The 26,599-nt window shown below is 51.4% G+C and overlaps 1 protein-coding gene across 1 annotated transcript in view; it reads right to left on the bottom strand.

Moving 5' to 3' along the window:
- The window catches only part of RPS6KB1 (ribosomal protein S6 kinase B1), a 176,001-nt gene that overhangs the window by 143,502 nt on the left and 5,900 nt on the right, over window positions 1–26,599 (bottom strand). The window contains exons 3-4 of the mRNA XM_075336232.1: window positions 26,435–26,555; window positions 9,277–9,345 (exon numbers count right to left, since the gene is read on the bottom strand). Of these exons, the coding sequence (XP_075192347.1) occupies window positions 9,277–9,345; window positions 26,435–26,555 (190 nt within the window). The remainder of the gene's footprint in view (window positions 1–9,276; window positions 9,346–26,434; window positions 26,556–26,599) is intronic.

Here is a 26,599-nt window from a genome sequence, read left to right as displayed (position 1 = left end):
AGCGAAACCTCGCTCGACTGATTCCTACCCTGGGCAGGTTTCCTGGTTTTGGTTTGTGGCATGGAAGTACTCTTCTCGCCAGTAGCTTCCTTAATTTCATCCAGCTGTTCTCCGAACAGCCGGGACCCAGCAAAAGGGAGCCCAGCAAGGTACTTCTTTGAAGAAGCATCTGACTTCCACTCTCGAAGCCACAAGATCCTGCGGATAACGAGGGAATTAGCCGAAGCCACCGCAGAGCGGTGAGAAGCCTCCAGCATGGCAGACATGGCATAAAATGAAAAAACTGAAGCTTGAGAAGTTAAGGCAACCATTTCGGGCATAGATTCCCTGGTGAGGGAATGCATCTCCTCTAGAGAAGCAGAGATGGCTTTGAGAGCCCACACTGCTGCAAAAGTCGGGGAAAACGCGGCCCCCGCCGCTTCATACACAGATTTGGCCAGAAGGTCAATCTGACGGTCAATGGAATCCTTAAGGGAGGTGCCATCAGCCACCGACAACGGTCCGGGCTGAGAGCCTAGACACCGGGGGGGGGGTCTACCTTTGGGGAGTGAGCCCACTCCTTGACCACCTCAGGTGGAAAGGGAAAACGGTCATCAGAACCACGCTTTGGGAAGCGTTTGTCAGGACAGGCCCTGGGCTTGGTCACAGCGGCCTGAAAACTGGAATGGTTAAAGAACACACTCTGCTCACTTAGGCGAGGTAAACTGGTGCTTTTCTGCCAGAGAGGGTTGCTCCTCTGATACTGGCAGATTGAGATCCAGTACAGAATTAATGGAAGCAATCAAGTCACTAAGATCTGAGTCAGTTTCGGACAGATCAATGGGGTACATGGAGTTAGCCTCCGAGCCCCCTGTAAAGGCATCCTCCTCATCCTGCGAGTCAGCTCTTGAATCAGAGCCGCGAGAGGAGGAGGGAGAGGAAACCCTGCGTCTCCTCTTAGGAGGACGGGGTCTGGGCCCTGATGATGAATCCTCTGTGAGCTCCGGTCCTAAGGGACCCTTAGCAGTAGAGGCACCCTGTGAAGGGGGCTGATGCATATTCATCAAAGTCCTGGACAGAAGTCCCATGGACTCCGCAAAAGACTGGGAGATAGACCTAGAAAAAGATTCTACCCAAGCCTGGGGTTCAGCCACAGGTGCAGGAGCAGCCTGAGAGACCACTGGGGGTGAGACTCCAGGCTGTGGCACCGCCAAGTTAGAGCAGACATCACAATGTGGATAGGTGCTCGGTTCAGGCAGCAGGAGCTTACATGCAGCGCATATAGTATAAAGCTTTGGAGCCTTGCTCCTCGTGTGAGACATGCTGCTGGAGTGGGGGCTCTGCAAGAGAATGAACCCCAGAGAGTATATACAGAGGTCCACAACCAGAGACCGGTTGTGGCTTACCAGACCGCTGGAGCGGTGTTGTGTGCCCTCCAGATCCCGAAGCCCGGACCCCCAAGCACAGCACTTCAGCAGGGATGCAGTGTGCAGACCAGCGCCGAGTGAACTCTGTGAGAAAATGGCCGCCGGAGCGTAGAGAGGGGGCGGGACTTGGCTTGGAGAGCGGGATCTGGAGGGCCATAGAGACCTACAGGGGAGGAGACACGCACAGCAGTGGGGAGTGTCCCTCCCCTGTGCAGAACGGCCGCCGGGAGGAGCCGAGCCTGTCCCTCTGCATGAGTGACATGCGAGGGCAGTGAACAGAAACTAGGTCTCCGGCAAAGCCGGGGCCTAAATTTGAGCGGCGAGGCCGACGCGCAGGCACCATCGGCGCGGTTCTCGGGCGACAGCTAGAGAACCCGCCGGAAATGCCAATAAATACAGTAAGCACACTCTCCCCAAACAATAAAGCACAGGGACCTCCAATATATAAATGTCTCAGGTACTTAGCTGCTGAGACGCAGGGCCAGGTCCCTGGGGATGAGTGCTCCGATCCAGCAGGGTCCTGAAGGGCTGCGGATGGAGACCGGTCTCCTGCCAGGCATGGAGACCGTGCTGGCTCCCACTTCAAGCCAGAGCCCAGGAGGGATGGTGAAGGAGCACGGCATGTAAGGCTCCAGCCTCGGAAATCAACCTTACAACACCGCCGACACAGTGGGGTGAGAAGGGACATGCCGGGGGTCCAGACGTGTACCCGCACTTCTTCAATCTCATTCCAAAAAGGAAAAAATCATATGAGAATGCATGTGTGGATGTATGCCTCCTGAACACAAAGCGATAAACTGGGTCTGCTCACCAGGGGGTGTATAAGATCAGAGGGAGGAGCTACACTTTTAAGTGTAGTACTTTATGTGTCCTCCGGAGGCAGAAGCTAAACACCCATGGTCTGGGTCTCCCAAAGGAACGATAAAGAAAAGCTGGTGCCCCCTACAGTAGTTGCTGCAGCGGAAATGTAATATTACATGGTGGTCATTTCAGGTAGTACAAAGATGGCTCAAATTTGAGACGAAATAAGCCGCTCACTAAGTGCAGGTTTCAGTCTGTCTCAGAGAAGGATCCTGAGAGGGTATATGGACGGCTGTCTACATGTGACACCCCCGTCAATGGAGAAGATGATTGCACTGATATATCTCTAGCTTCCCTATTACCGCGTACCTCTGTCACTCATTTATCAAGTACAAGATCTAGAAACACTTGTAGGGCAAGTTCACACAGTGCGTTTTCTGCGGCGTTTTTGCGCATTTTTCGGGTGCGTTTTTGGCCTCAAAACTGCATGACTTTGCTTCCCCAGCTTCTTTTTAGCTGCGTTTTTGAGCTTAAAAAAAAAAAAAAAAAAAAATGGACATGTCAATTCTTTCCTGCGTTTTTTGCGTTTTCCCCTCCATGCAATGCATTGGAAAAATGCAGAGATCAAAAACGCAGCAAAACGCAGCCAAAAACACACCAAATCACGGTAAAAACGCATGCCTTTTTTGCCGCGTTTTTTGCTGCGGGTGCGTTTTTAGCGGCCAAAAACGCACAAAAACGCAGCATCAAAAAAACGCAGCGTGTGCACATAGCCGTACTTAGTGGGAAGTATGGGAAGACAATGCACATAAATATGATCCATCAAAGAATTCAGAGAATGGATAAAAGGAAACTGCTTCTAATGCCATTCCTCATTGATTAACCTTATTAAAGAAGGGAATTTTGTTACTTACCGTAAATTCCTTTTCTTCTAGCTCTTATTGGGAGACCCAGACGATTGGGGTATAGCTGCTGCCCTCTGGAGGCCACACAAAGCACTACACTAAAAAGTGCAAGGCCCCTCCCCCTCTGGCTATACCCCCCCGTGGTATCACGGGTTCTCCAGTTTTAGTGCCAAAGCAAGAAGGAGGAAGCCAATAACTGGTTTAAACAAATTAACTCCGAATAACGTCGGAGAACTGAAAAACCGTTCAACATGAACAACATGTGTACCCGCAAACAACCAAGAAATCCCGAAGGACAACAGGGCGGGTGCTGGGTCTCCCAATAAGAGCTAGAAGAAAAGGAATTTACGGTAAGTAACAAAATTCCCTTCTTCTTCAGCGCTCTATTGGGAGACCCAGACGATTGGGACGTCCAAAAGCTGTCCCTGGGTGGGTAAAGAGATACCTCATGTTAGAGCTGCAAAACAGCCCTCCCCTACGGGGATGTCACTGCCGCCCGCCGGACTCTTCTACCTAAGCTGGCATCCGCCGAAGCATAGGTATGCACCTGAAAATGTTTGGTGAAAGTGTGCAGACTCGACCAGGTAGTTGCCTGGCACACCTGTTGAGCCGAAGCCTGGTGTCGTAGCGCCCAGGACGCACTCACGGCTCTGGTTGAATGGGCTTTCAGCCCTGAAAGAACCGGAAGCCCTGCAAAACGGTAGGCTTCCAGAATTGGTTCTTTGATCCATCAAGCCAGGGTGGCTTTAGAAGCCTGCAACCTCTTGCGCGTACCAGCGACAAGGGCATCGGAACGGCGTACGGGCGCCGTGCGTGAAATGTAGATTCTGAGTGCTCTCACCAGATCTAGCAAACGTAAATCATTCTCATACCGGTGAACCGGATGAGTGCAAAAGGACGGTAAGGAGATATCCTGATTAAGATGAAACGAGGATACTACCTTAGGGAGAAACTCCGGAATGATGCGCAGCACTACCTTGTCCTGGTGAAAACACCAGGAAGAGAGCCTTGGATGACAGAGCTGCCAGCTCAGACACTCGCCGAAGCGATGTGATCACAACGAGAAACGCCACCTTCTGTGACAGGCGAGAAAAAGAAACTTCCTTCAGAGGCTCGAAAGGCGGCTTCTGGAGAGCAACTAGAACCCTGTTCAGATCCCATGGATCCAACGGCCCCTTGTACGGGGGTACGATATGACAAACCCCCTGCGGGAACGTGCGCACCTTAGAAAGACGTGCTAGACGCTTCTGAAAGAACACGGATAGTGCTGAGACTTGCCCTTTGAGGGAGTCTAGCGACAAGCCCTTTTCTAACTCCTATTGTAGGAAGGAAAGAAAGATAGGCAATGCAAATGGCCAGGGAGACACTCCCTGAGTAGAGCACCAGATTAAGAAAACCTTCCACGTTCTGTGGTAGATCTTAGCAGACGTGGGCTTCCTAGCCTGTCTCATGGTGGCAACGACCCCTTGGGATAATCCTGAAGACGCTAGGATCCAGGACACACAAGCCACACAGTCAGGTTCAGGGCCGCAGAATTCCGATGGAGAAAACGGCCCTTGAGACAGTAAGTCTGGTCGGTCTGGTAGTGACCCCGGTCGGCCGACCGTGAGATGCCACAGATCCGGGTACCACGATCTCCTCGGCCAGTCTGGTGCGACGAGTATGACGCGGCTGCAATCGGATCTGATTTTTGCGCAGTACTCTGGGCAAGAGTGCCAGAGGTGGAAACACATATGTGAGCCGGAACTGCGACCAATCTTGCACTAAGGCGTCTGCCGCCAGAGCTCTGTGATCGCGCGATCGTGCCATAAATGCCGGGACCTTGTTGGTGTGCCGAGACGCCATTAGGTCGACGTCCGGCCCCCCCCCAGCGGCAACAGATTTCCTGAAACACGTCCGGGTGAAGGGACCATTCCCCCGCGTCCATGCCCTGGCGACTGAGGAAGCCTGCTTCCCAATTTTCTACGCCCGAGATGTGAACTGCGGATATGGTGGATGCTGTGTCCTCCACCCACATGAGAATTCGCCGGACTTCCTGGAAGGCTGCTGACTGCGTGTCCCTCCTTGGTGGTTGATGTATGCCACCGCTGTGGAGATGTCCGACTGGATTCGGATCTGCTCCCTTCTAGCCACTTTTGGAAAGCTAATAGGGTAAGATACCCTGCCCCGATTTCCAGCACATCGAACTGAAGGGTGGACTCCTGCTGAGTCCACGTCCCCTGAGCCATGTGGCGGAGACAAACTGCTCCCCACCCTGACAGACTCGTATCTGTCGTGACCACTGCCCAGGATGGGGGCTATGGCAATGAGGTGGGAATAAGCCACTATTGCAGAGAGTCCTCGGCCGTCAGGGAAAGGGAGACTTCCCGTCCAGGGAGGTTGACTGCCCATCCCATTTGCGGAGAATGTCCGATTGCCGTTGGCGCAGATGAAACTGCGCAAAGAGAACTGCCTCGATGGCTGCCACCATCTTCCTTAGGAAGTGCATGAGGCGCCTTAAGGGGTGCGACTGGCCTTGAAGGAGAGACTGCACCTCTGACCACAGTGAACGCTGCTGGTTCAGCGGAAGCTTCACTATGGCTGATAGAGTATGAAACTCCATGCCGAGATACGTTAGTGATTGAGTCGGAGACAGATTTGACCTTGCCAAATTGATGATCCACCCGAAAGTCTGGAGAGTCTCCAGCGTAACATTCAGGCTGCGTTGGCATGCCTCGAGGGAGGTTGCTTTGACGAGTAGATCGTCCAAGTACGGAATCACTCCGTGAGAGTGCAAGACTGCTACCACTGCTGCCATGACCTTGGTGCCCACCCGTGGGGCTGTCGCCAGACTGAATGGCAGAGCTACGAACAGAAGATGTTCGTCTCCTATCACAAAACGTAGAAAACGTTGGTGCTCCGTAGCAATTGGCACGTGGAGATAGGCATCTTTGATGTCTGTTGAGGCAAGGAAGTCTCCTTGAGACATTGAGGCAATGACGGATCGGAGGGATCCCATCCGGAACCGCCTGGCGTTCGCATGCTCGTTGAGCAGTTTCAGAACCAGAACAGGACGGAAGGAACCGTCCATTTTTGGAGCCACAAAGAGATTGGAGTACAAACCCTCGCCCTCGTTCCTGAGGGGGGACAGGGATCACCACTCCTTCTGCTCTTAGAGCGTCCACCGCCTGCAGCAGGGCATCTGCTCGGTGGAGAGGTGGGGCCGTTCTGAAGAATGGAGTCGGAGGAGGAGAACAGAACACTGTCCTGTGCACGTGAGCACAATGTCCGTCACCCACCGGTCTGTGACCTGTGGCAGCTAAATGTCGCCAAAGGCGGGGGAGTCTGCCATCAACCGCGGATGCGGAGAGAGGGAGAGAGCTGAGAGTCATGAGGAGACCGCCTTGGTAGCGGTTCCTCCGGCTGCCTTCTTTGGGCGTGATTGAGCCCGGCCGGAATCTGAGCCCGTCTGAGGTTTTGTAGCCCTTTTGCACGAGGACAATTGGGACCTGCCCGAGCTTGGGAAGGACCGAAACCTCGACTGTACTTTAGGACAGCATTAATAGGGTAAGTCGCAGTGCAGACATTGCGGAGTTACGGACGCCTCTGCGGTACAGATGTACATGTGCTCAAGGCCAGCTGCGCAAGAACCGCTGAAAAGGTTAGGTTGCCTATACGGCTGTGAATGCCGGAGCAACCGACACGCCGATAGCCTCCTAGACAGATTTCAACCAGAGTCCATCTGTCTGTGAATGGCATCTTTAAGTGAAGCCCCATCTCCAGTGCAACTATGGCTCTATATGCAAGCCTGGAGATTGGAGAATCCACCTTTGGACCCTGGGTCCAGCGCTGACCACGTCAGGGGAAAAAAGGGATAACGTGTATCCTAAAAACGTTTGGAGAAGACGCTTATCTGGTAAGCGTGGTGTTCCTGGACTGCTTCTCTGAAGTCAGCGTGGCCAGAAAAATACTCAATATCTGCGTGAGACACTGAAAAGGAACTTCTCCTGTTCGTCTCCTATCTCCACTGGGGGAGCTGAGGGAGGAAGATCCAACCTTCCATTGGTGGACGGTATAGGATCATTCCGTATGGCGTTACCACCCGGTGTATCCGGATTGAGAGCGATGTCAGTATCAAAGCCCTGAAGAGCTGCCTTTTGTTCAAGTAGATTGCCCATGGGTGCAAGTCTCTAAATTATGACTACTCCGTCCCTGTCCATGGACAGGGTTGACAGGAGGTTTCTTTGGCCACAACTAGTAGAGCCCCGGCAGACGAAGTGCTAGAGACCCCGGCAGACGACGTGCTACAGGGGAGCATGCACACAATGGGACGGTGTCATGAACAGCATCCCATGTAGTAAAAACAGCACTGAAAACTGTGTTGCTTTTTTGCCACTGCCGACTAGCTATCTAGAAGTATATAGCCAAGATTGGTGACCGTACATTGCAATGTATAGCATACAGGCATAAAGTACAAAAGACCACTGCAGCACAAGCAATACAAGCAGCATAGAAGCCTGTGCCCTGGCACCCCTGCTCTTCTGCTGCTGTATACTAGTCATCTAGGGGAATATAGCCCAGAAGAGTGACCCTACAGTGCAATGTATAGCATACAAGCACAAGTACAAATGAACACTGCAGCACATGCAATCCAAGCAGCATAGAAGCCTGTGCCCTGGCACCTCTGCTCTTCTGCTGCTGTAGACTAGTCATCTCGGGGAATATGGCCCAGAAGAGTGACCATACAGTGCTATGTATAGCATACAAGCACAAGTACAAATGCACACTGCAGCCCCTGCAATACAAGCAGCATAGAAAAAAACCTGTGCCCCAGCACCCTTGGTTTTCTGCTGCTGTAGTCTAGCCATTCCAGAAGAATATAGCTAAGACTAGCGACTGTACAGTGCAAGGTATAGCATATCAGCATAAACACAAATGAACACCTCAGTCGTGCAAAACAAGCAGCCTAGAAAGCCTGTGCTTTAGCACACCTGCTTTCCTGCTGCTGATGAGTCGCTCCCCAAGCGGGCATATAGCGACCTATGCAGTTAAAAACAACACATGTATACACTGCATATCTATTGTGGTCAGCACTATGTGTGCCCTTACCGCCCGCCTATAAGCGGGTGTATGAACGCCACTGTCCTGCCTTGGTGCCCCGAGCTCTGTAATGGCTGCCGGCTTCTTCCCCAGCTCGTGTGAGGAGGGGCGGGCCGTGGGCGTGCCCCCAAGGCAGAGCGGGAATCCGGCGCCCGACAGTGTGCAGTGAGAGGGCTGGAGCATGTAAAAAGGCTCCAGCCCTCGGCGCTGCTGATTGCTCAGCGCCTGTCCCCTTCCCTGAGTGACAGGGAGGGGGCGGGAACGAAGCGGCACTAGGCCGCAGAAGCCGGGGACTGGAGTTATAAGCGCCGCCGCCGTAAAAGCGCGGTCGGCGCCCAGTCCCCGGCGAACTACAAGTCCCAGCCGCGCCGCCGCTCCCGGAGCGTCCGGCGCGGTAGTTCCCAAAACACAAAGTCACTCAGCAAGGCTGCAGTGACTGTAACCCTTTACTGTCCCCGGCGCACTAGCACACCCAGCAAGTCTGGAGTGTGCTGTGCCTGTGTGTACGGGGACACAGAGTACCTGTAATGGTGCAGGGCCATGTCCCTGAACGGTACTCCAGCTCCGTATCCAGCAGGTTCAAATGGGTCTGTGGATGGAGCCCGGCATCAGAGCTTTGAGGCCGGCAGGATCCCACTTCCACAGAGCCCCTCAGGGGGATGTGGAAGGAAAACAGCATGTGGGCTCCAGCCTCCGTACCAGCAATAGGTACCTCAACCTTACAACACCATCCAGGGGTGAGAAGGGAGCATGCTGGGGACACTATATGTGTCCTCTTTTCTTCCATCCGAAATAGTCAGCAGCTACTGCTGACTAAAATCTGTGGAGCTATGCGTGGATGTCTGACCTCCTTCGCACACAAAGCTAAAACTGGAGAACCCGTGATACCACGGGGGGGTATAGCCAGAGGGGGAGGGGCCTTGCACTTTTTAGTGTAGTGCTTTGTGTGGCCTCCAGAGGGCAGCAGCTATACCCCAATCGTCTGGGTCTCCCAATAGAGCGCTGAAGAAAAAGGGGCATCTGCAACAGGCTAAAACAAAACAGCGAGACGCAACATATTGTGTGTGTACAGATGCAGAACTTACCTTTTTAAGCACTTTCATGGCAAATATATTCCCCGTATGAGCTCCTATTACCTTCCGTACTTGGAAAACCTGCACAATAAAACAAACTTGTTTTGTTATCCCCTGTATAATGACAGTTCAATCAATATACACGATACAAATTCTTGTTTTCGAACGTCAAAGACACTAAAGGTATGTCTGCACGCTGCGTTCTTGATTTAACAAAAAAAAAAATGCATCCTCTGGCAGACTTGACAACGGTGTTGACAAAAAAAACAAACAAACAAACACAAAAACAATCCCCACGGTGAAAATGCATGCGTTTTCAATGCTCTGCTACAGTGCCTACAAGTAGTATTCAACCCCCTGCAGATTTAGCAGGTTTGATAAGATGCAAATAAGTTAGAGCCTGCAAACTTCAAACAAGAGCAGGATTTATTAACAGATGCATAAATCTTACAAACCAACAAGTTATGTTGCTCAGTTAAATTTTAATAAATTTTCAACATAAAAGTGTGGGTCAATTATTATTCAACCCCTAGGTTTAATATTTTGTGGAATAACCCTTGTTTGCAATTACAGCTAATAATCGTCTTTTATAAGACCTGATCAGGCCGCCACAGGTCTCTGGAGTTATCTTGGCCCACTCCTCCATGCAGATCTTCTCCAAGTTATCTAGGTTCTTTGGGTGTCTCATGTGGACTTTAATCTTGAGCTCCTTCCACAAGTTTTCAATTGGGTTAAGGTCAGGAGACTGACTAGGCCACTGCAACACCTTGATTTTTTCCCTCTTGAACCAGGCCTTGGTTTTCTTGGCTGTGTGCTTTGGGTCGTTGTCTTGTTGGAAGATGAAATGACGACCCATCTTAAGATCCTTGATGGAGGAGTGGAGGTTCTTGGCCAAAATCTCCAGGTAGGCCGTGCTATCCATCTTCCCATGGATGCGGACCAGATGGCCAGGCACCTTGGCTGAGAAACAGCCCCACAGCATGATGCTGCCACCACCATGCTTGACTGTAGGGATGGTATTCTTGGGGTCGTATGCAGTGCCATCCAGTCTCCAAACGTCACGTGTGTGGTTGGCACCAAAGATCTCAATCTTGGTCTCATCAGACCAGAGAACCTTGAACCAGTCTGTCTCAGAGTCCTCCAAGTGATCATGAGCAAACTGTAGACGAGCCTTGACATGACGCTTTGAAAGTAAAGGTACCTTACGGGTTCGTCTGGAACGGAGACCATTGCGGTGGAGTACGTTACTTATGGTATTGACTGAAACCAATGTCCCCACTGCCATGAGATCTTCCCGGAGCTCCTTCCTTGTTGTCCTTGGGTTAGCCTTGACTCTTCGGACAAGCCTGGCCTCGGCACGGGTGGAAACTTTCAAAGGCTGTCCAGGCCGTGGAAGGCTAACAGTAGTTCCATAAGCCTTCCACTTCCGAATGATGCTCCCAACAGTGGAGACAGGTAGGCCCAACTCCTTGGAAAGGGTTTTGTACCCCTTGCCAGCCTTGTGACCCTCCACGATCTTGTCTCTGATGGCCTTGGAATGCTCCTTTGTCTTTCCCATGTTGACCAAGTATGAGTGCTGTTCACAAGTTTGGGGAGGGTCTTAATTAGTCAGAAAAGGCTGGAAAGAGAGATAATTAATCCAACCATGTGAAGCTCATTGTTCTTTGTGCCTGAAATACTTCTTAATACTCACAATGCCAAGTTAATTCTGAATGTGTAAACCTGCTAAATCTGCAGGGGGTTGAATACTACTTGTAGGCACTGTACATTCCTGTCCTGTCACAGCGAGCAACATAGAGCATAACTTCCCGCTGACAGCAGACAGAGCCGCTCAATGAGAATGAACTCAGGCAGTAGTCCGGGGCCCTCCGTTGTGACGTCAGAGGTTCACCAGAGTTCATTCTTGGCGCGCGGCTCTGTCTCTGTGTCTCGACCTAATTTGTGGGCACAGGTGAAGGACTCCAGCTGTGACTAGAAATCAACTGAGTGATGGCATCGCTGATCAAGCGGCTCACTTCAGTCACTCAGGTGATTTGCTGTCACGGGTGGGGGACTCCAGCTGTGGCTAACCTGAGTGACGTCACCGCTGATAGCGTGACTCACTTCAGTTGTTGCGTGTAGCTGACAGTGGGCAGTCTTCTATGGCACTTGGTATGAGTAGCAGTGCTGAAGTGTCGACGGATCTCGTGTGGATTACGTCGGACCTGGAGGGGTGTTTGGGGGGTTAATAAAGTGGTGAAAGAGGGTGGCTTTTATGTCTTATTTCAAATAAAATATTTTTTGGTGTTCGTGTTTATGTACTTTGACTTACAGATCAGTGATGAGAGGGGTGACTCAGATGCCTGCCATCACTAAGCTAGGACTTAGAGGCAGCTATGGGCTGCCATTAACTCCTTATTACCCTATTGCCACCGCACCAGTGCAATCAGGATGAGTCGGATAAAGTCCTGGGACTGTCGCGTCTAATGGATGTAATGGATGCAGCAATTCCAGGAGGCTGCTGGCTGATATTTTTAGGATTGGGGCTCCCAATAACGCGGGTCTCCCCAGCCTGAGAATACCAGCTCCAAGCTGTGAGGCTTTATCTTGGCTAGCAATCAAAATTGAGGGAAACCGCATGCCGTGGATTTTTTTTTGTAATTATTTTACTGTACGATATAGACCCGCCCACCTGCGGCTGTGATTGGTTGCAGTCAGACAGCTGTCACTCAGCGTGGGGGCGTCTGACTGCAACCAATCATAGGCGCCGGTGGGCGGGGGAAGCAGTGAATATGAGTCTAATAAACAGCCAGCACTTTCAGAAGAATGAAGAAAAGTTAATGACCTGTGTTTTTGTTGACAAAAAAGCATCTAAAAGGCAACGAAAACGCAGTGCAAACGCACAGCTAACATTTTGGTTGCGTTTTGACACACCTCATTCATTTCAATGGGTGACAAAACGTGACCAAAACGCAAAAGAAGGGAATTTTGTTACTTACCGTAAATTCCTTTTCTTCTAGCTCTTATTGGGAGACCCAGACGATTGGGGTATAGCTACTGCCTCCGGAGGCCACACAAAGCACTACACTAAAAAGTGCAAGGCCCCTCCCCTTCTGGCTATACCCCCCCGTGGTATCACGGGTTCTCCAGTTTTAGTGCCAAAGCAAGAAGGAGGAAAGCCAATAACTGGTTTAAACAAATTAACTCCGAGTAACATCGGAGAACTGAAAAACCGTTCAACATGAACAACATGTGTACCCGCAAACAACAAAAACATCCCGAAGGACAACAGGGCGGGTGCTGGGTCTCCCAATAAGAGCTAGAAGAAAAGGAATTTACGGTAAGTAACAAAATTCCCTTCTTCTTCAGCGCTCTATTGGGAGACCCAGACGATTGGGACGTCCAAAAGCTGTCCCTGGGTGGGTAAAGAAATACCTCATGTTAGGGCTGCAAAACAGCCCTCCCCTACGGGGGTGTCACTGCCGCCTGCAGGACTCTTCTACCTAAGCTGGCATCCGCCGAAGCATAGGTTTGCACCTGATAATGCTTGGTGAAAGTGTGCAGACTGGACCAGGTAGCTGCCTGGTACACTTGTTGAGCCGAAGCCTGGTGTCGTAATACCCAGGACGCACCCACGGCTCTGGTTGAGTGGGCTTTTAGCCCTGAAGGAACCGGAAGCCCCGCAGAACGGTAGGCCTCTAGAATTGGTTCTTTGATCCATCGAGCCAGGGTGGCTTTAGAAGCCTGCAACCCCTTGCGCGGACCAGCGACAAGGACAAAAAGTGCATCGGAACGGCGCATGGGCGCCGTGCGGGAAATGTAGAGTCTGAGTGCTCTCACCAGATCTAACAAACGTAAGTCCTTTTCATACCGGTGAACCGGATGAGGACAAAAGGAAGGCAAGGATATATCCTGATTAAGATGAAATGAGGATACGACCTTAGGGAGAAACTCCGGAATGGGGCGCAGCACTACCTTGTCCTGGTGGAACACCAGGAAGGGAGCCTTGGATGACAGAGCTGCCAGCTCAGACACTCGCCGAAGCGATGTGATCGCAACGAGAAACGCCACCTTCTGTGACAGGCGAGAAAGGAAACTTCCTTCAGAGGCTCGAAAGGCGGCTTCTGGAGAGCAACTAATACCCTGTTGAGATCCCATGGATCTAACGGCCGCTTGTACGGGGGTACGATATGACAGACCCCCTGTAGGAACGTGCGCACCTTAGAAAGACGTGCTAGACGCTTCTGAAAAAACACGGATAGTGCCGAGACTTCCCCCTTAAGGAAGCCGAGCGACAAGCCCTTTTCTAACCCCGATTGCAGGAAGGAAAGAAAAGTAGGCAATGCAAATGGCCAGGGAGAAACTCCCTGAGCCGAGCACCAGGTTAAGAAAATCTTCCACGTTCTGTGGTAGATCTTAGCACAGGTGGACTTCCTAGCCTGTTTCATGGTGGCAACGACCCCTTGGGATAATCCTGAAGACGCTAGGATCCAGGACTCAATGGCCACACAGTCAGGTTCAGGGCCGCAGAATTCCGATGGAAAAACGGCCCTTGGGACAGTAAGTCTGGCCAGCCTGGTAGTGACCACGGTCGGCCGACCGTGAGATGCCACAGATCCGGGTACCACGATCTCCTCGGCCAGTCTGGGGCGACGAGTATGACGCGGCTGCAATCGGATCTGATTTTTTGCGCAGTACTCTGGGCAAGAGTGCCAGAGGTGGAAACACATATGTGAGCCGGAACTGCGACCAATCTTGCACTAAGGCGTCTGCCGCCAGAGCTCTGTGATCGCGCGATCGTGCCATAAATGCCGGGACCTTGTTGTTGTGCCGAGACGCCATTAGGTCGACGTCCGGCACCCCCCAGCGGCGACAGATTTCCTGAAACACGTCCGGGTGAAGGGACCATTCCCCTGCGTCCATACCCTGGCGACTGAGGAAGTCTGCTTCCCAGTTTTCTACGCCCGGGATGTGAACTGCGGATATGGTGGATGCTGTGTCCTCCACCCACATGAGGATTCGCCGGACTTCCTGGAAGGCTTGCCGACTGCGCGTCCCTCCTTGGTGGTTGATGTATGCCACCGCTGTGGAGTTGTCCGACTGGATTCGGATCTGCTCTCTTTCTAGCCACTGCTGGAAAGCTAGTAGGGTAAGATACCCTGCCCCGATTTCCAGAACATTGATCTGAAGGGTGGACTCCTGCTGAGTCCACGTCCCCTGAGCCCTGTGGCGGAGACAAACTGCTCCCCACCCTGACAGACTCGTATCTGTCGTGACCACTGCCCAGGATGGGGGTAGGAAGGATCTTCACTGTGACAATGAGGTGGGAATAAGCCACCATTGCAGAGAGTCCTTGGCCGTCTGGGAAAGGGAGACTTTCCTGTCCAGGGAGGTTGACTGCCCGTCCCATTGGCGGAGAATGTCCCCTTGCAGTTGGCGCAGATGAAACTGCGCAAAGGGAACTGCCTCCATGGCTGCCACCATCTTCCCTAGGAAGTGCATGAGACGCCTTAAGGGGTGCGACTGGCCTTGAAGGAGAGACTGCACCTCTGTTTGCAGTGAACGCTGCTTGTTCAGCGGAAGCTTCACTATCGCTGATAGAGTGTGAACTCCATGCCGAGATACGTTAGTGATTGAGTCGGTGACCGATTTGACCTTGCCAAATTGATGATCCACCCGAAAGTCTGGAGAGTCTCCAGCGTAACATTCAGGCTGCGTTGTCATGCCTCGAGGGAGGGTGCTTTGACGAGTAGATCGTCCAAGTAAGGGATCACCGGGTGTCCCTGAGAGTGCAAGACTGCTACCACTGCTGCCATGACCTTGGTGAACACCCGTGGGGCTGTCGCCAGACCGAATGGCAGAGCTACGAACTGAAGATGGTCGTCTCCTATCACAAAACGTAGAAAACGTTGGTGCTCCGTAGCAATTGGCACGTGGAGATAGGCATCTTTGATGTCTGTTGAGGCAAGGAAGTCTCCTCGAGACATTGAGGTAATGACGGATCGGAGGGATTCCATCCGGAACCGCCTGGCGTTCGCATGCTTATTGAGCAGTTTTAGGTCCAGAACAGGACGGAAGGAGCCGTCCTTTTTTGGAGCCACAAAGAGATTGGAGTACAAACCCTCGCCCTCGTTCCTGAGGGGGGACAGGGATCACCACTCCTTCTGCTCTTAGAGCGTCCACCGCCTGCAGCAGGGCATCTGCTCGGTGGGGAGGTGGGGCCGTTCTGAAGAATGGAGTCGGAGGACGAGAACAGAACACTGTCCTGTGCACGTGAGCACAATGTCCGTCACCCACCGGTCTGTGACCTGTGGCAGCTAAATGTCGCCAAAGGCGGGGGAGTCTGCCATCAACCGCGGATGCGGAGAGAGAGAGAGAGCTGAGAGTCATGAGGAGACCGCCTTGGTAGCGGTTCCTCCGGCTGCCTTCCTTGGGCGTGATTGAGCCCGGCCGGAATCTGAGCCCGTCTGAGGTTTTGTAGCCCTTTTGCACGAGGACAATTGGGACCTGCCCGAGCTTGGGAAGGACCGAAACCTCGACTGTACTTTTAGGACAGCATTAATAGGGTAAGTCGCAGTGCAGACATTGCGGAGTTACGGACGCCTCTGCGGTACAGATGTACATGTGCTCAAGGCCAGCTGCGCAAGAACAGCTGAAAAGGTTAGGTTGCCTATACGGCTGTGAATGCCGGAGCAACCGACACGCCGATAGCCTCCTAGACAGATTTCAACCAGAGTCCATCTGTCTGTGAATGGCATCTTTAAGTGAAGCCCCATCTCCAGTGCAACTATGGCTCTAGACGCAAGCCTGGAGATTGGAGAATCCACCTTTGGACCCTGGGTCCAGCGCTTGACCACGTCAGGGGAAAAGGGATAACGTGTATCTTAAAAACGTTTGGAGAAGACGCTTATCTGGTAAGCGTGGTGTTTCTGGACTGCTTCTCTGAAGTCAGCGTGGCCAGAAAAATACTCAATATCCGTTTGAGATACTGAAAAGGGACTTCTCCTGCTGTGAAGCTGACTCCTCCACTGGGGGAGCTGAGGGAGAAAGATCCAACCTTCCATTGATGGACGCTATAGGATCATTCCGTATGGCGTTACCATCCGGTGTATCCGGATTGATAGCGATGTCAGGATCAAAGTCCTGGAGAGCTGCCTTATCATACAGAGAGTCCTCCTGGGACCCCCCCGTTCCAAATGAGGTTGGTCAGGAAGATTGCCCATGGCCTGTCTGGACTGCAAGTCTCTATCTTATGACAATATATCTGTCGAAACTGCAACTCCGTCCCTGTCCTTGGACAGGGATGACAGGTGGTTTCTTTGGCCACGACTAGTAGAGACCCCGGCAGACGAAGTGCTAGAGACCCCGGCAGACGAAGTGCTACAGGGGAGCATGCACACAATGGGACGGTGTCATGAACAGCATCCCATGTAGTAAAAACAGCACTGAAAATCTGTGTTGCTTTTTTGCCGCTGCCGACTAGCCATCTAGAAGTATATAGCCAAGATTGGTGACCGTACAGTGCAATGTATAGCATACAAGCATAAAGTACAAATGAACACTGCAGCACAAGCAATACAAGCAGCATAGAAGCCTGTGCCCTGGCACCTCTGCTCTTCTGCTGCTGTAGACTAGTCATCTAGGGGAATATAGCCCAGAAGAGTGACCATACAGTGCAATGTATAGCATACAAGCACAAGTACAAATGCACACTGCAGCCCATGCAATACAAGCAGCATAGAAAAAAACCTGTGCCCCAGCACCCTTGGTTTTCTGCTGCTGTAGTCTAGCCATTCCAGGAGAATATAGCTAAGACTAGCGACTGTACAGTGCAGTGTATAGCATACAAGCATAAACACAAATGAACACTTCAGTACGTGCAATACAAGCAGCCTAGAAAGCCTGTGCCTTAGCACACCTGCTTTCCTGCTGCTGATGTGTCGCTCTCCAAGCGGGCATATAGCGACCTATGCAGTTAAAATACACATGTACACACTGCAGTATATATTGGGGTCAGCACTATGTGTGCCGCTTACCGCCCGCCTATAAGCGGGTGTATGGTCGCCACCGTCCTGCCTGGTTGCCGAAAGTCCGAGCTCGGACTGCAGTAATGGCTGCCGGCGTCTTCCCCAGCTCGTGTGAGGAGGGGCGGGCCGTGGGCGTGCCCCAAGTCAGAGCGGGAATCCGGCGTCCGACAGTGTGCAGTGAGAGGGCTGGAGCATGTAAATAAGGCTCCAGCCCTCGGCGCTGCTGATTGCTCAGCGTCTGTCCCCTTCCCTGAGTGACAGGGAGGGGGCGGGAACGAAGCGGCACTAGGCCGCAGAAGCCGGGGACTGGATTTATAAGCGCCGCCGCCGTAAAAGCGCGGTCGGCGCCCAGTCCCCGGCGAACTACAAGTCCCAGCCGCGCCGCCGCTCCCGGAGCGTCCGGCGCGGTAGTTCCCAATACACAAAGTCACTCAGCCAAGCTGCAGTGACTGTAACCCTTTACTGTCCCCGGCGCACTAGCACACCCAGCAAGTCTGGAGTGTGCTGTGCCTGTGTGTACGGGGACACAGAGTACCTGTAATGGTGCAGGGCCATGTCCCTGAACGGTACTCCAGCTCCGTATCCAGCAGGTTCAAATGGGTCTGTGGATGGAGCCCGGCGTCAGAGCTTTGAGGCCGGCAGGATCCCACTTCCTCAGAGCCCCCCAGGGGGATGTGGAAGGAAAGCAGCATGTGGGCTCCAGCCTCCGTACCAGCAATAGGTACCTCAACCTTACAACACCATCAACGGGTGAGAAGGGAGCATGCTGGGGGCCCTATATGGGCCCTCTTTTCTTCCATCCGAAATAGTCAGCAGCTACTGCTGACTAAAATCTGTGGAGCTATGCATGGATGTCTGACCTCCTTCGCACAAAGCTTGAAAACTGGAGAACCCGTGATACCACGGGGGGGTATAGCCAGAAGGGGAGGGGCCTTGCACTTTTTAGTGTAGTGCTTTGTGTGGCCTCCGGAGGCAGTAGCTATACCCCAATCGTCTGGGTCTCCCAATAGAGCGCTGAAGAAAGATTGAATATGCTGCTTTTTTTTTTTTAGAGGCAAAGATTGAAAAATATTTGTCAAACAAAACGCTGCCTAACAAAAAAAAAGCAACGTGTGCATGGAAATTTTTATTTATCATAGACTTTGCTGGGGAAGCAAAAGCATGCAGTCAATGACACAGTGCAGCTTAAAACACAACCAAAACACAACATGCGCACATGGCCTAAGGGCCCGATTCTCCATTCTAAATTTTTTTTAAGTTACTCTTGTTCTTTTGCGGGGTTTTTTTGGGGAGGGGGGGGGAGGGGGGGAGTTGCACCAAAATGGCACGCCATACAAGTCAAAAACGCTCATTATTTCTTGCTTTAATCTATTTTCTTATTTTTAGAACCAAAAGTTGTCCAATACACTAAAATGGCTCAAAGTTTGCCACGACAAATATCTGACGTACATTAACTCCTTCACGACATACTCTACTCACAAAAAACATTAGGGATATTTGGCTTTCGAATGAAAATCATGGAAAACTTAAAAAGTTCACGCTAGAGTGATATTTTATCATGAAAGTAGGGCATTTAAGTAAGAGCTAACAACAGTTGTGGGTATACTCCCCAAAAAAAAATGTAAATGTCAACTTGTCATATGGCCTTGAGCATCAATTACAGTTTGCCAACAATGTTTCATGCTGTTCACAAGCGGCGTTAATATCTACTGAGATATCACACCCTTCTTGAAGGGCGGCCATCGGGTCACCGAGGTTCTGGGGTACAGAGATATGAGCCTCTACATGACGACTCAGCTGATCTCATAGGTTTTCTATGGGATTCAGGTCTGGAGAAAGTGCAGGCCACTCCATTTGAGGTACCCTAGTTTCCAGCAGCCATTCCCAAATGATGCCACTTCAATGAGCTGGAGCATTGCAGTCCATGAAGATGAAATTAGGCTTGTGTTGTTCATGCAGAGGCACAATGACTGCATTACTGATGTTATTTAAGTAATAGGGGCTTGGCACTGTACTCTTCACAAAGAGTCGGGCAGTTCTGTATTAACTAGACACCTGTCCACACCGCAACATCACCAAAGGCTCATGTGGTGACAACAGTGGCAGATGCATAGCACTGTCCTTGAAGTTGTCACCAGTGTGGGATGTGACCAAAGGACGTCCACTTCTCTGATCTTCTGTGACTCTTCCAGTCTCTCTGTTGCCAGTTGATGATGACCCTCAGTGACACTCTCAAGCTTAGTGGCCACTTCTGTCTGAGAATATCCTCCTTGAAGCCTGGCAATGGTGAGGTACTGTTGATCAATTGTTAGGTGTCGTCTGGGTCTCAAGATATCAAAATGTGAACAGCATGATGAGGAGGACTGTTTAAATACCAATTCTAATTGAACCTTGAAATGTATTGGGTGATTCATGGATCAATTATCTGTTGAGAATTTTGCCTTTAAGCTGCTTGGTAGGCCTTGTGCGCACTGTGTTTTGAAGCATATTTTGTGCAGATTGTGGCCAAAATCTGCATGTCTAGCTTCATGCCAGTTATGCCACCAAAGTAAATATTCTGAACTGCTGTGCGCATGTTGCTTAATTTTTACTTGTTTGTTGCAGAAAATAATTTGCAGCATGCCAATTGTTGGTGCTTATTTCCCCCCTGCGTTTTCTACCCCTTCCACCCATTGACTTCATTAAAAAAAAAAAAAACATCACAAAGAAGGGAATTTTGTTACTTACCGTAAATTCCTTTTCTTCTAGCTCTTATTGGGAGACCCAGACGATTGGGGTATAGCTACTGCCCTCCGGAGGCCACACAAAGCACTACACTAAAAAGTGCAAGGCCCCTCCCCTTCTGGCTATACCCCCCCGTGATATCACGGGTTCTCCAGTTTTAGTGCCAAAGCAAGAAGGAGGAAAGCCAATAACTGGTTTAAACAAATTAACTCCGAGTAACATCGGAGAACTGAAAAACCGTTCAACATGAACAACATGTGTACCCGCAAACAACAAAAAAATCCCGAAGGACAACAGGGCGGGTGCTGGGTCTCCCAATAAGAGCTAGAAGAAAAGGAATTTACGGTAAGTAACAAAATTCCCTTCTTCTTCAGCGCTCTATTGGGAGACCCAGACGATTGGGACGTCCAAAAGCTGTCCCTGGGTGGGTAAAGAAATACCTCATGTTAGAGCTGCAAGACAGCCCTCCCCTATGGGGAAGCCACTGCCACCTGCAGGGCTCTTCTACCTAGGCTGGCGTCCGCCGAAGCATAGGTATGCACCTGATGTTTGGTGAAAAATGTGCAGGCTCGACCAGGTAGCTGCCTGGCACACCTGTTGAGCCGTAGCCTGGTGTCGTAATGCCCAAAACGCACCTACGGCTCTGGTAGAATGGACCTTCAGCCCTGAAGGAACCGGAAGCCCCGCAGAACGGTAGTCTTCAAGAATTGGTTCTTTGATCCATCGAGCCATGGTGGCTTTAGAAACCTGCAACCCCTTGCGCGTACCAGCGACAAGGACAAAAAATGCATCAGAGCGGCGCATGGGCGCCGTGCGGGAAATGTAGATTCTGAGTGCTCTCACCAGAACTAACAACTGTAAATCCTTTTCATACCGGAGAACCGGATGAGAACAAAAGGAAGAAACGAGGATACAACCTTAGGGAGAAACTCCTGAATAGGGCGCAGCACTACCTTGTCCTGGTGGAACACTAGGAAGGGAGCCTTGAATGACAGAGCCGCCAGCTTCGACACTCGCCGAAGCGACGTGATCGCAACCAGAAAGGCCACTTTCTGTGACAGGCGCGAAAGGGAAACTTCCCTCAGAGGCTCGAAATGCGGCTTCTGGAGAGCAACTAGTACCCTGTTCAGATCCCATGGATCTAACGGCCGCTTGTACGGGGACACAATATGACAAACCCCCTGTAGTAACGTGCGCACCTTAGGAAGACGTGCTAGACGCTTCTGAAAAGAACACGGATAGTGCCGAGACTTGCCCTTAAAGGGAGCCGAGCGACCAACCTCTTTCCCAACCAGATTGCAGGAGGGAAGGCAAAGTAGGCAATGCCGATGGCCAGGGAGACCCTCCCTGAGCAGAACACTAAGATAAGAATATCTTCCACGAGTTGTGGTAGATCTTGGCAGACCGCGGCTGGCTAGCCCGTCTCATGGTGGCAATGACGTCGTGCTCACGGTCGACCGACGGTGAGATGCCACAGATCACGGTACCACGACCTCCCCGGCCAGTCTGGGGCGACGAGGATGGTGTGGCAGCAATCGGTAGCTGGAACTGTGACCAATCCTGAGCCAAGGCGCCTGTCGCCAGAGCTCTTTGATCGCAAGACCGCGTCATGAAAATCGGGACCTTGTTGTTGCCGAGAAGCCATGACGTCGACGTCCGTCTTCATCCTGCGTCTACAGAATTCTTGCAAACAAACGGGTGCAGAGCCCATTCCCCTGCGTCCACGCCCTGGCGACTGAGGAAGTCTGCTTCCTAGTGTCGTACGCCCGGGATGTGAACAGCTGATATGGTGTATGCTCTGTCTTCTACCCATAGCAGAATCCGCCGGACCTCTTGGGAGTCTTGTCGACTGCGTAGTCCGCCTTGGTGGTTGGTGTATGCCACCGCTGTGGATAGTCCGACTGAATTCGGATCTATTTGCATTCCAGCCACTGCAGGAAGGCTTGCAGTGCAAGATACACTGCCCAGAGCTCCAGACCACTGAGTTGAAGAGTGGACTCCTCTGAAGATGGTCTTTGACCGTCTGGAAAAGCTAAAACTCGCCTCTGGATGAGGCGCCTCCTTGAAGGAGAGACTGTCCCCTCGTCTGTAGTGAACGCTGTTTGTCCAGCGGAAGCTTCACTATCGCTGAGAGAGTGTGAAAACTCTCCAGGAGATGCCAGCGATTGGGTTCAACCTTGAAAAGTTGAAGACCCACCCGAAACTCTGGGAAGGGTCCAGCGCCATGTTCAGGTTGTGTTGGCATGCTTGTAAAGGAGAGTGCCTTGACCAGTAGATTGCCCAAGTAAAGGATCACAGAGTGACCGTGAGAGCGCGGGACTGCTCCCTCTGCTGCCACGAACTTGGTGAACACCCGTGGGGCTGTCGCCAGCCAAAGGGTATGGCTACGAAACGAAATATTCTCGTCTTTAATAACGAATCGTAGCCAACGCCGGTGCCTCGGAGCAATCGGCACGTGTAGATAAGCATCCTGATGTCTATTGAAGCTAGGAAAACTCCTTGAGACAGAGAGGCAATGACGGAGCGGAGTGATGCCATCCGGAACCGCCTGGTTTTCACGTGCTCGTTAAGCAGTATAAAGTCCAGAACGGGACGGAAGGAGCCGTCCTATTTTGGCACCACGACCAGGTCGGGGCAAAATGCGTATCTGGTTCCTGAAGAGGAATAGGGATTACCGCTCTTTCCGCCTGCAGAAGAGCCTCGGCTCGGTCGGTGCGGTAGTTTGAAAACAAACTGACTCTCACTCACAGGCCCTCAACCTGCGGTAGGTAAATGCCGCTAAAGCGGGGGAGTCTGCCCCCCCGCGGTTGCGGAGTGAGAGGGCTGAAAATTATGAGGAAAACGCTTTGGTAGCGGATCCTCCGGCTGCCTTCCCCGGGCGTGAATTGAGCCCGCTAGGAATCTATGCCCTTCTGGGCTTTTTGAGTCGTCTTGGATAGTTGAATGATTTCATTCAACCCTTACCAACAGACTATCACTAGATAAAGGCAACCTGGTTAAGCACTTCGTTGGAAGCAGCCTCTGTTCCAATCTCTCAACTACTAGCCTCTGCGTAAAAACACGGAGTTGGCGGATGCCACTGACGTCCGGCTCGTAGAGTCTCGGACAGCAATAACAGCATGATTCGCCATGCCGACATTGCGAGTTAAAGACGCTGCTGGGACCGAGAGTACCTGTGACAGCGACCCTCTGCGCAATACTAGCTGAAATAGCTTGGAGTGCCTTCACGGCTGCGACTGCCGGAGCAGCCGACCTGCCGATAGCTTCATAGACAGATTGCAACCAGAGGCCAATCTGCCTGTCAATGGCATTTTGAAGTGAAGTCCTATCCACCACTACAACTATAGATCTAGCTGCAAGCATGGAGATTGGGGGATCCACATTTGGATACTGGGTCTAGCGCTTGACCACGTCAGGGGGAGCGACACGTGTCTCATTAATACGGTCGGAGAAACGCTTATCGTGATAAGCGTGTCGTTTCTGGACTGCGTCTCTGGAGTCAGAGTGCTAAACAAGTACTCAATATATAGAGATTTCTCTTGCTGTGAAGCTGACCCCTCCACTGGAGGAGTTGAGGGAGAAATACCCAACCTTTCGTTGATGGACGCAATAAGATTATTCACTATAGCGTCACCATCCGGTGTATCCGGATTGAGAGCGGTCTCAGGAACAGAGTCCTGAACAGCTACGTCTGCCTCATCGTACAGAGAGTACTCCCGCTGGGACCTTGCCCAGTGATGTAGTCGAGGGCTAATGCCAGCGAGCCCGCTTAGGCCATCTGGGACTGTCGACCGTGTCGGATGCCTGCTCTCTGGGATGCCTGGAATCACTCTGGCGCCTTGAGATGCTCCAGATCAGGGCGGCCAGGGTCATTGCAACCATATTGCCCACGGTCTGCTTGGGGTGCAAAGTCTGTAAGATGTCAGTCATAGTCACAGACAATATATCAGCGGAAAAACTGCAACTTCGTCCCTGTCTCTGGACAGAGATCACAGGTGGTTCCTTTGGCCACATATAGCAGAGACCCCGGTTGAGCAATTGCACGCACTGGGGGTCCTGAAACCGTATGACATGCAGTACAAGCAGCATAGAAAGCCCGTGCATTGGCAACTTGTCTTTTTCTGCTGTTGTTGTCTAGCTATCTAAGAGCCTAGCCGAGGATAGCGACCGTACAGTGAATAGTCATACAAGCATGAAGTACAAATAAACACTTCAGCACATGTAGTACACGCAGCATTGAAAACTTGTGGCTTGGCACATTTGCTCTTCTGCTGCTGTTGTCTATTTATCTAGGAGCATGAGACAAGGATAGCGACATACAGTGAATGTATAGCATACAGCATGACAGTAAACACTGCAGCCCATGCAATCCAAGCAGCATTGAAAGCTTGCGCGTTAGCACCCTAGCCTTTCTGCTGCTGTTGTCTATTTATCCAGGAACATTAGCCAAGGATAGCGACATACAGTGAATGTATAGCATACAAGCATGACAGTAAACACTGCAGACAATGCAAGTCAAGCAGCATTGAAAACTTGTGCCGTAGCACCATTGCTCTACTGCTGCTTTTGTCTGTTTATCTGGGCGCATTAGCCAAGAATAGCGACATACAGTGAATGTATATCATAACAATAAACCGTGCAGCACATGCAAGCGAAGCAGCATTGAAAGCTTGTGCCTTAGCACAAATTGCTCTACTGCTGCTGTTGCCCAATCTGACAGTAAACACTGCAGCACATGCAAACGAAGAAGCATTGAAAGCTTGTGCCTCAGCAGCATTGCTTATTTGCTGCTGTTGCCCAGAATAGCGACAGTACAGTACAGTGCATAGCATATCAGCACACAGCCCAAAAGCCCACTTCAGCATTAGTGGTGTCAGTTGCTTACCGCCCGCACAAGAGCGGGTGCGAGGTCGCCCAAAAACCTGTGACTGGTTCCGTTCTCCCAGAGTGGAAACCATAATGGCTGCCGGCTTCTCTTCCCCGTCCTGTGCAGAGGGGCGGGCCGTGGGCGAGCCCCAGCCAAGAGCGGGAACCCGGCGTCTCACTGTGTTCAGTGAGAGGGGGCTGGAGAATGCAAAGCAGACTCCAGCTCCCTGCGCTGAGCTACTGTACAGCGTCCCGCCCCTCCTCTGACTGGCAGGGCTGGGGCGGGAACGAAACGAAAACTAGGCCGCAAAGCCGGGGACTCTAGTAATAAGCGCGGCCGTCCTATGTGCACGGCCGACGCCGAAGTCCCCCGGCGCACCACAAGTCCCAGCCGCGCCACAATGTAAAAAACAACCAGCAGCGGCCGGCGCGGCCGTTTTCAATACATAAATTCACTCAGCAAAGCTGCAGTGAATAATAGCACCAGCGCTCCGCGCTGTCCCCGGCGCACTAACACTCCCAGCAATGCTGGTGTGTGTGGGCGCGATGTGCATGGGAACACAGAGTACCTTGATGTAGCAGGGCCCTGTCCCTGACGATACTCAGCTCCATATCCAGCAGGTTCTTTTGGGTCTGTGGATGGAGCTCGGTCTCTGTGCCTGGAGACCGGTAAGATCCCACTTCACCCAGAGCCCCTCATGGGGATGGGGAAGGAAAACAGCATGTGGGCTCCGGCCTCTGTACTAGCAATAAGTACCTCAACCTTACAACACCATCCACGGGTGAGAAGAGAGCATGCTGGGGGCCCTACATGGGCCCTCTTTTCTTCCATCCGACATAGTCAGCAGCTGCTGCTGACTAAAATCTGTGGAGCTATGCATGGATGTCTGACCTCCTTCGCACACAAAGCTAAAACTGGAGAACCCGTGATATCACGGGGGGGTATAGCCAGAAGGGGAGGGGCCTTGCACTTTTTAGTGTAGTGCTTTGTGTGGCCTCCGGAGGGCAGTAGCTATACCCCAATCGTCTGGGTCTCCCAATAGAGCGCTGAAGAAAACATACTAAAATGTATGTGTTTTTTGGTGCATTTTTCAACCAGAATGTGTAGATTTCATGCAGAAAATTTCTGCACCAAGTCTGCAATATGCACACAGCCCTAGAGAACAGAAACGTGCAAAAAGTACCAAATCATTGAACAGTTGGACATGTGCACTCACAAGTTTAGAGGTCACATTAAGTTCACCCGAAAAAGTTAGAGTGCATTTTAGGATCATCCTCAAATTTTACCCGAAAGCCAAATATCCCTAACGTTTTGTGAGTAGTGTATGAAGTATATTTATGTCATATGTTGTGTCCCTTGCCTTGATGTGGATTTCACACAGAGCCCACATCTTTCCCTGCACATGTCGGCTGATCTCATCAGACATCATGTACCTCTAACAGCCAAGGGTAAATCCTTCAGGAATGGGAAAGACAGTACAGTAGCACTTCAATCTTTATTTCCCAAGAAGGTGAAGCCTGTGGCAGCTTCAGCCATGGCAGCACTAGTAAACCAAAATGATATGGACTCTTACCTTGCCATAACCACCTTTTCCGAGAACACGAAGAAGCTCAAAACACTCTGGCCTGATCTTTTCTGGACCCCTATTCACACTGGTCTCTGAAATCTCAAACTTTTCACAATGCTCCATGCCACTAAATGTATTAAAAAAAAAAAGCAAGTTTAATAAAATAAAATA

Source organism: Anomaloglossus baeobatrachus, chromosome 2, assembly GCF_048569485.1.
Source record: "Anomaloglossus baeobatrachus isolate aAnoBae1 chromosome 2, aAnoBae1.hap1, whole genome shotgun sequence".
In the NCBI taxonomy this organism is placed as follows: Eukaryota; Metazoa; Chordata; class Amphibia; order Anura; family Aromobatidae; genus Anomaloglossus; species Anomaloglossus baeobatrachus.
This window is presented reverse-complemented; position numbering and strand designations above follow the sequence as displayed.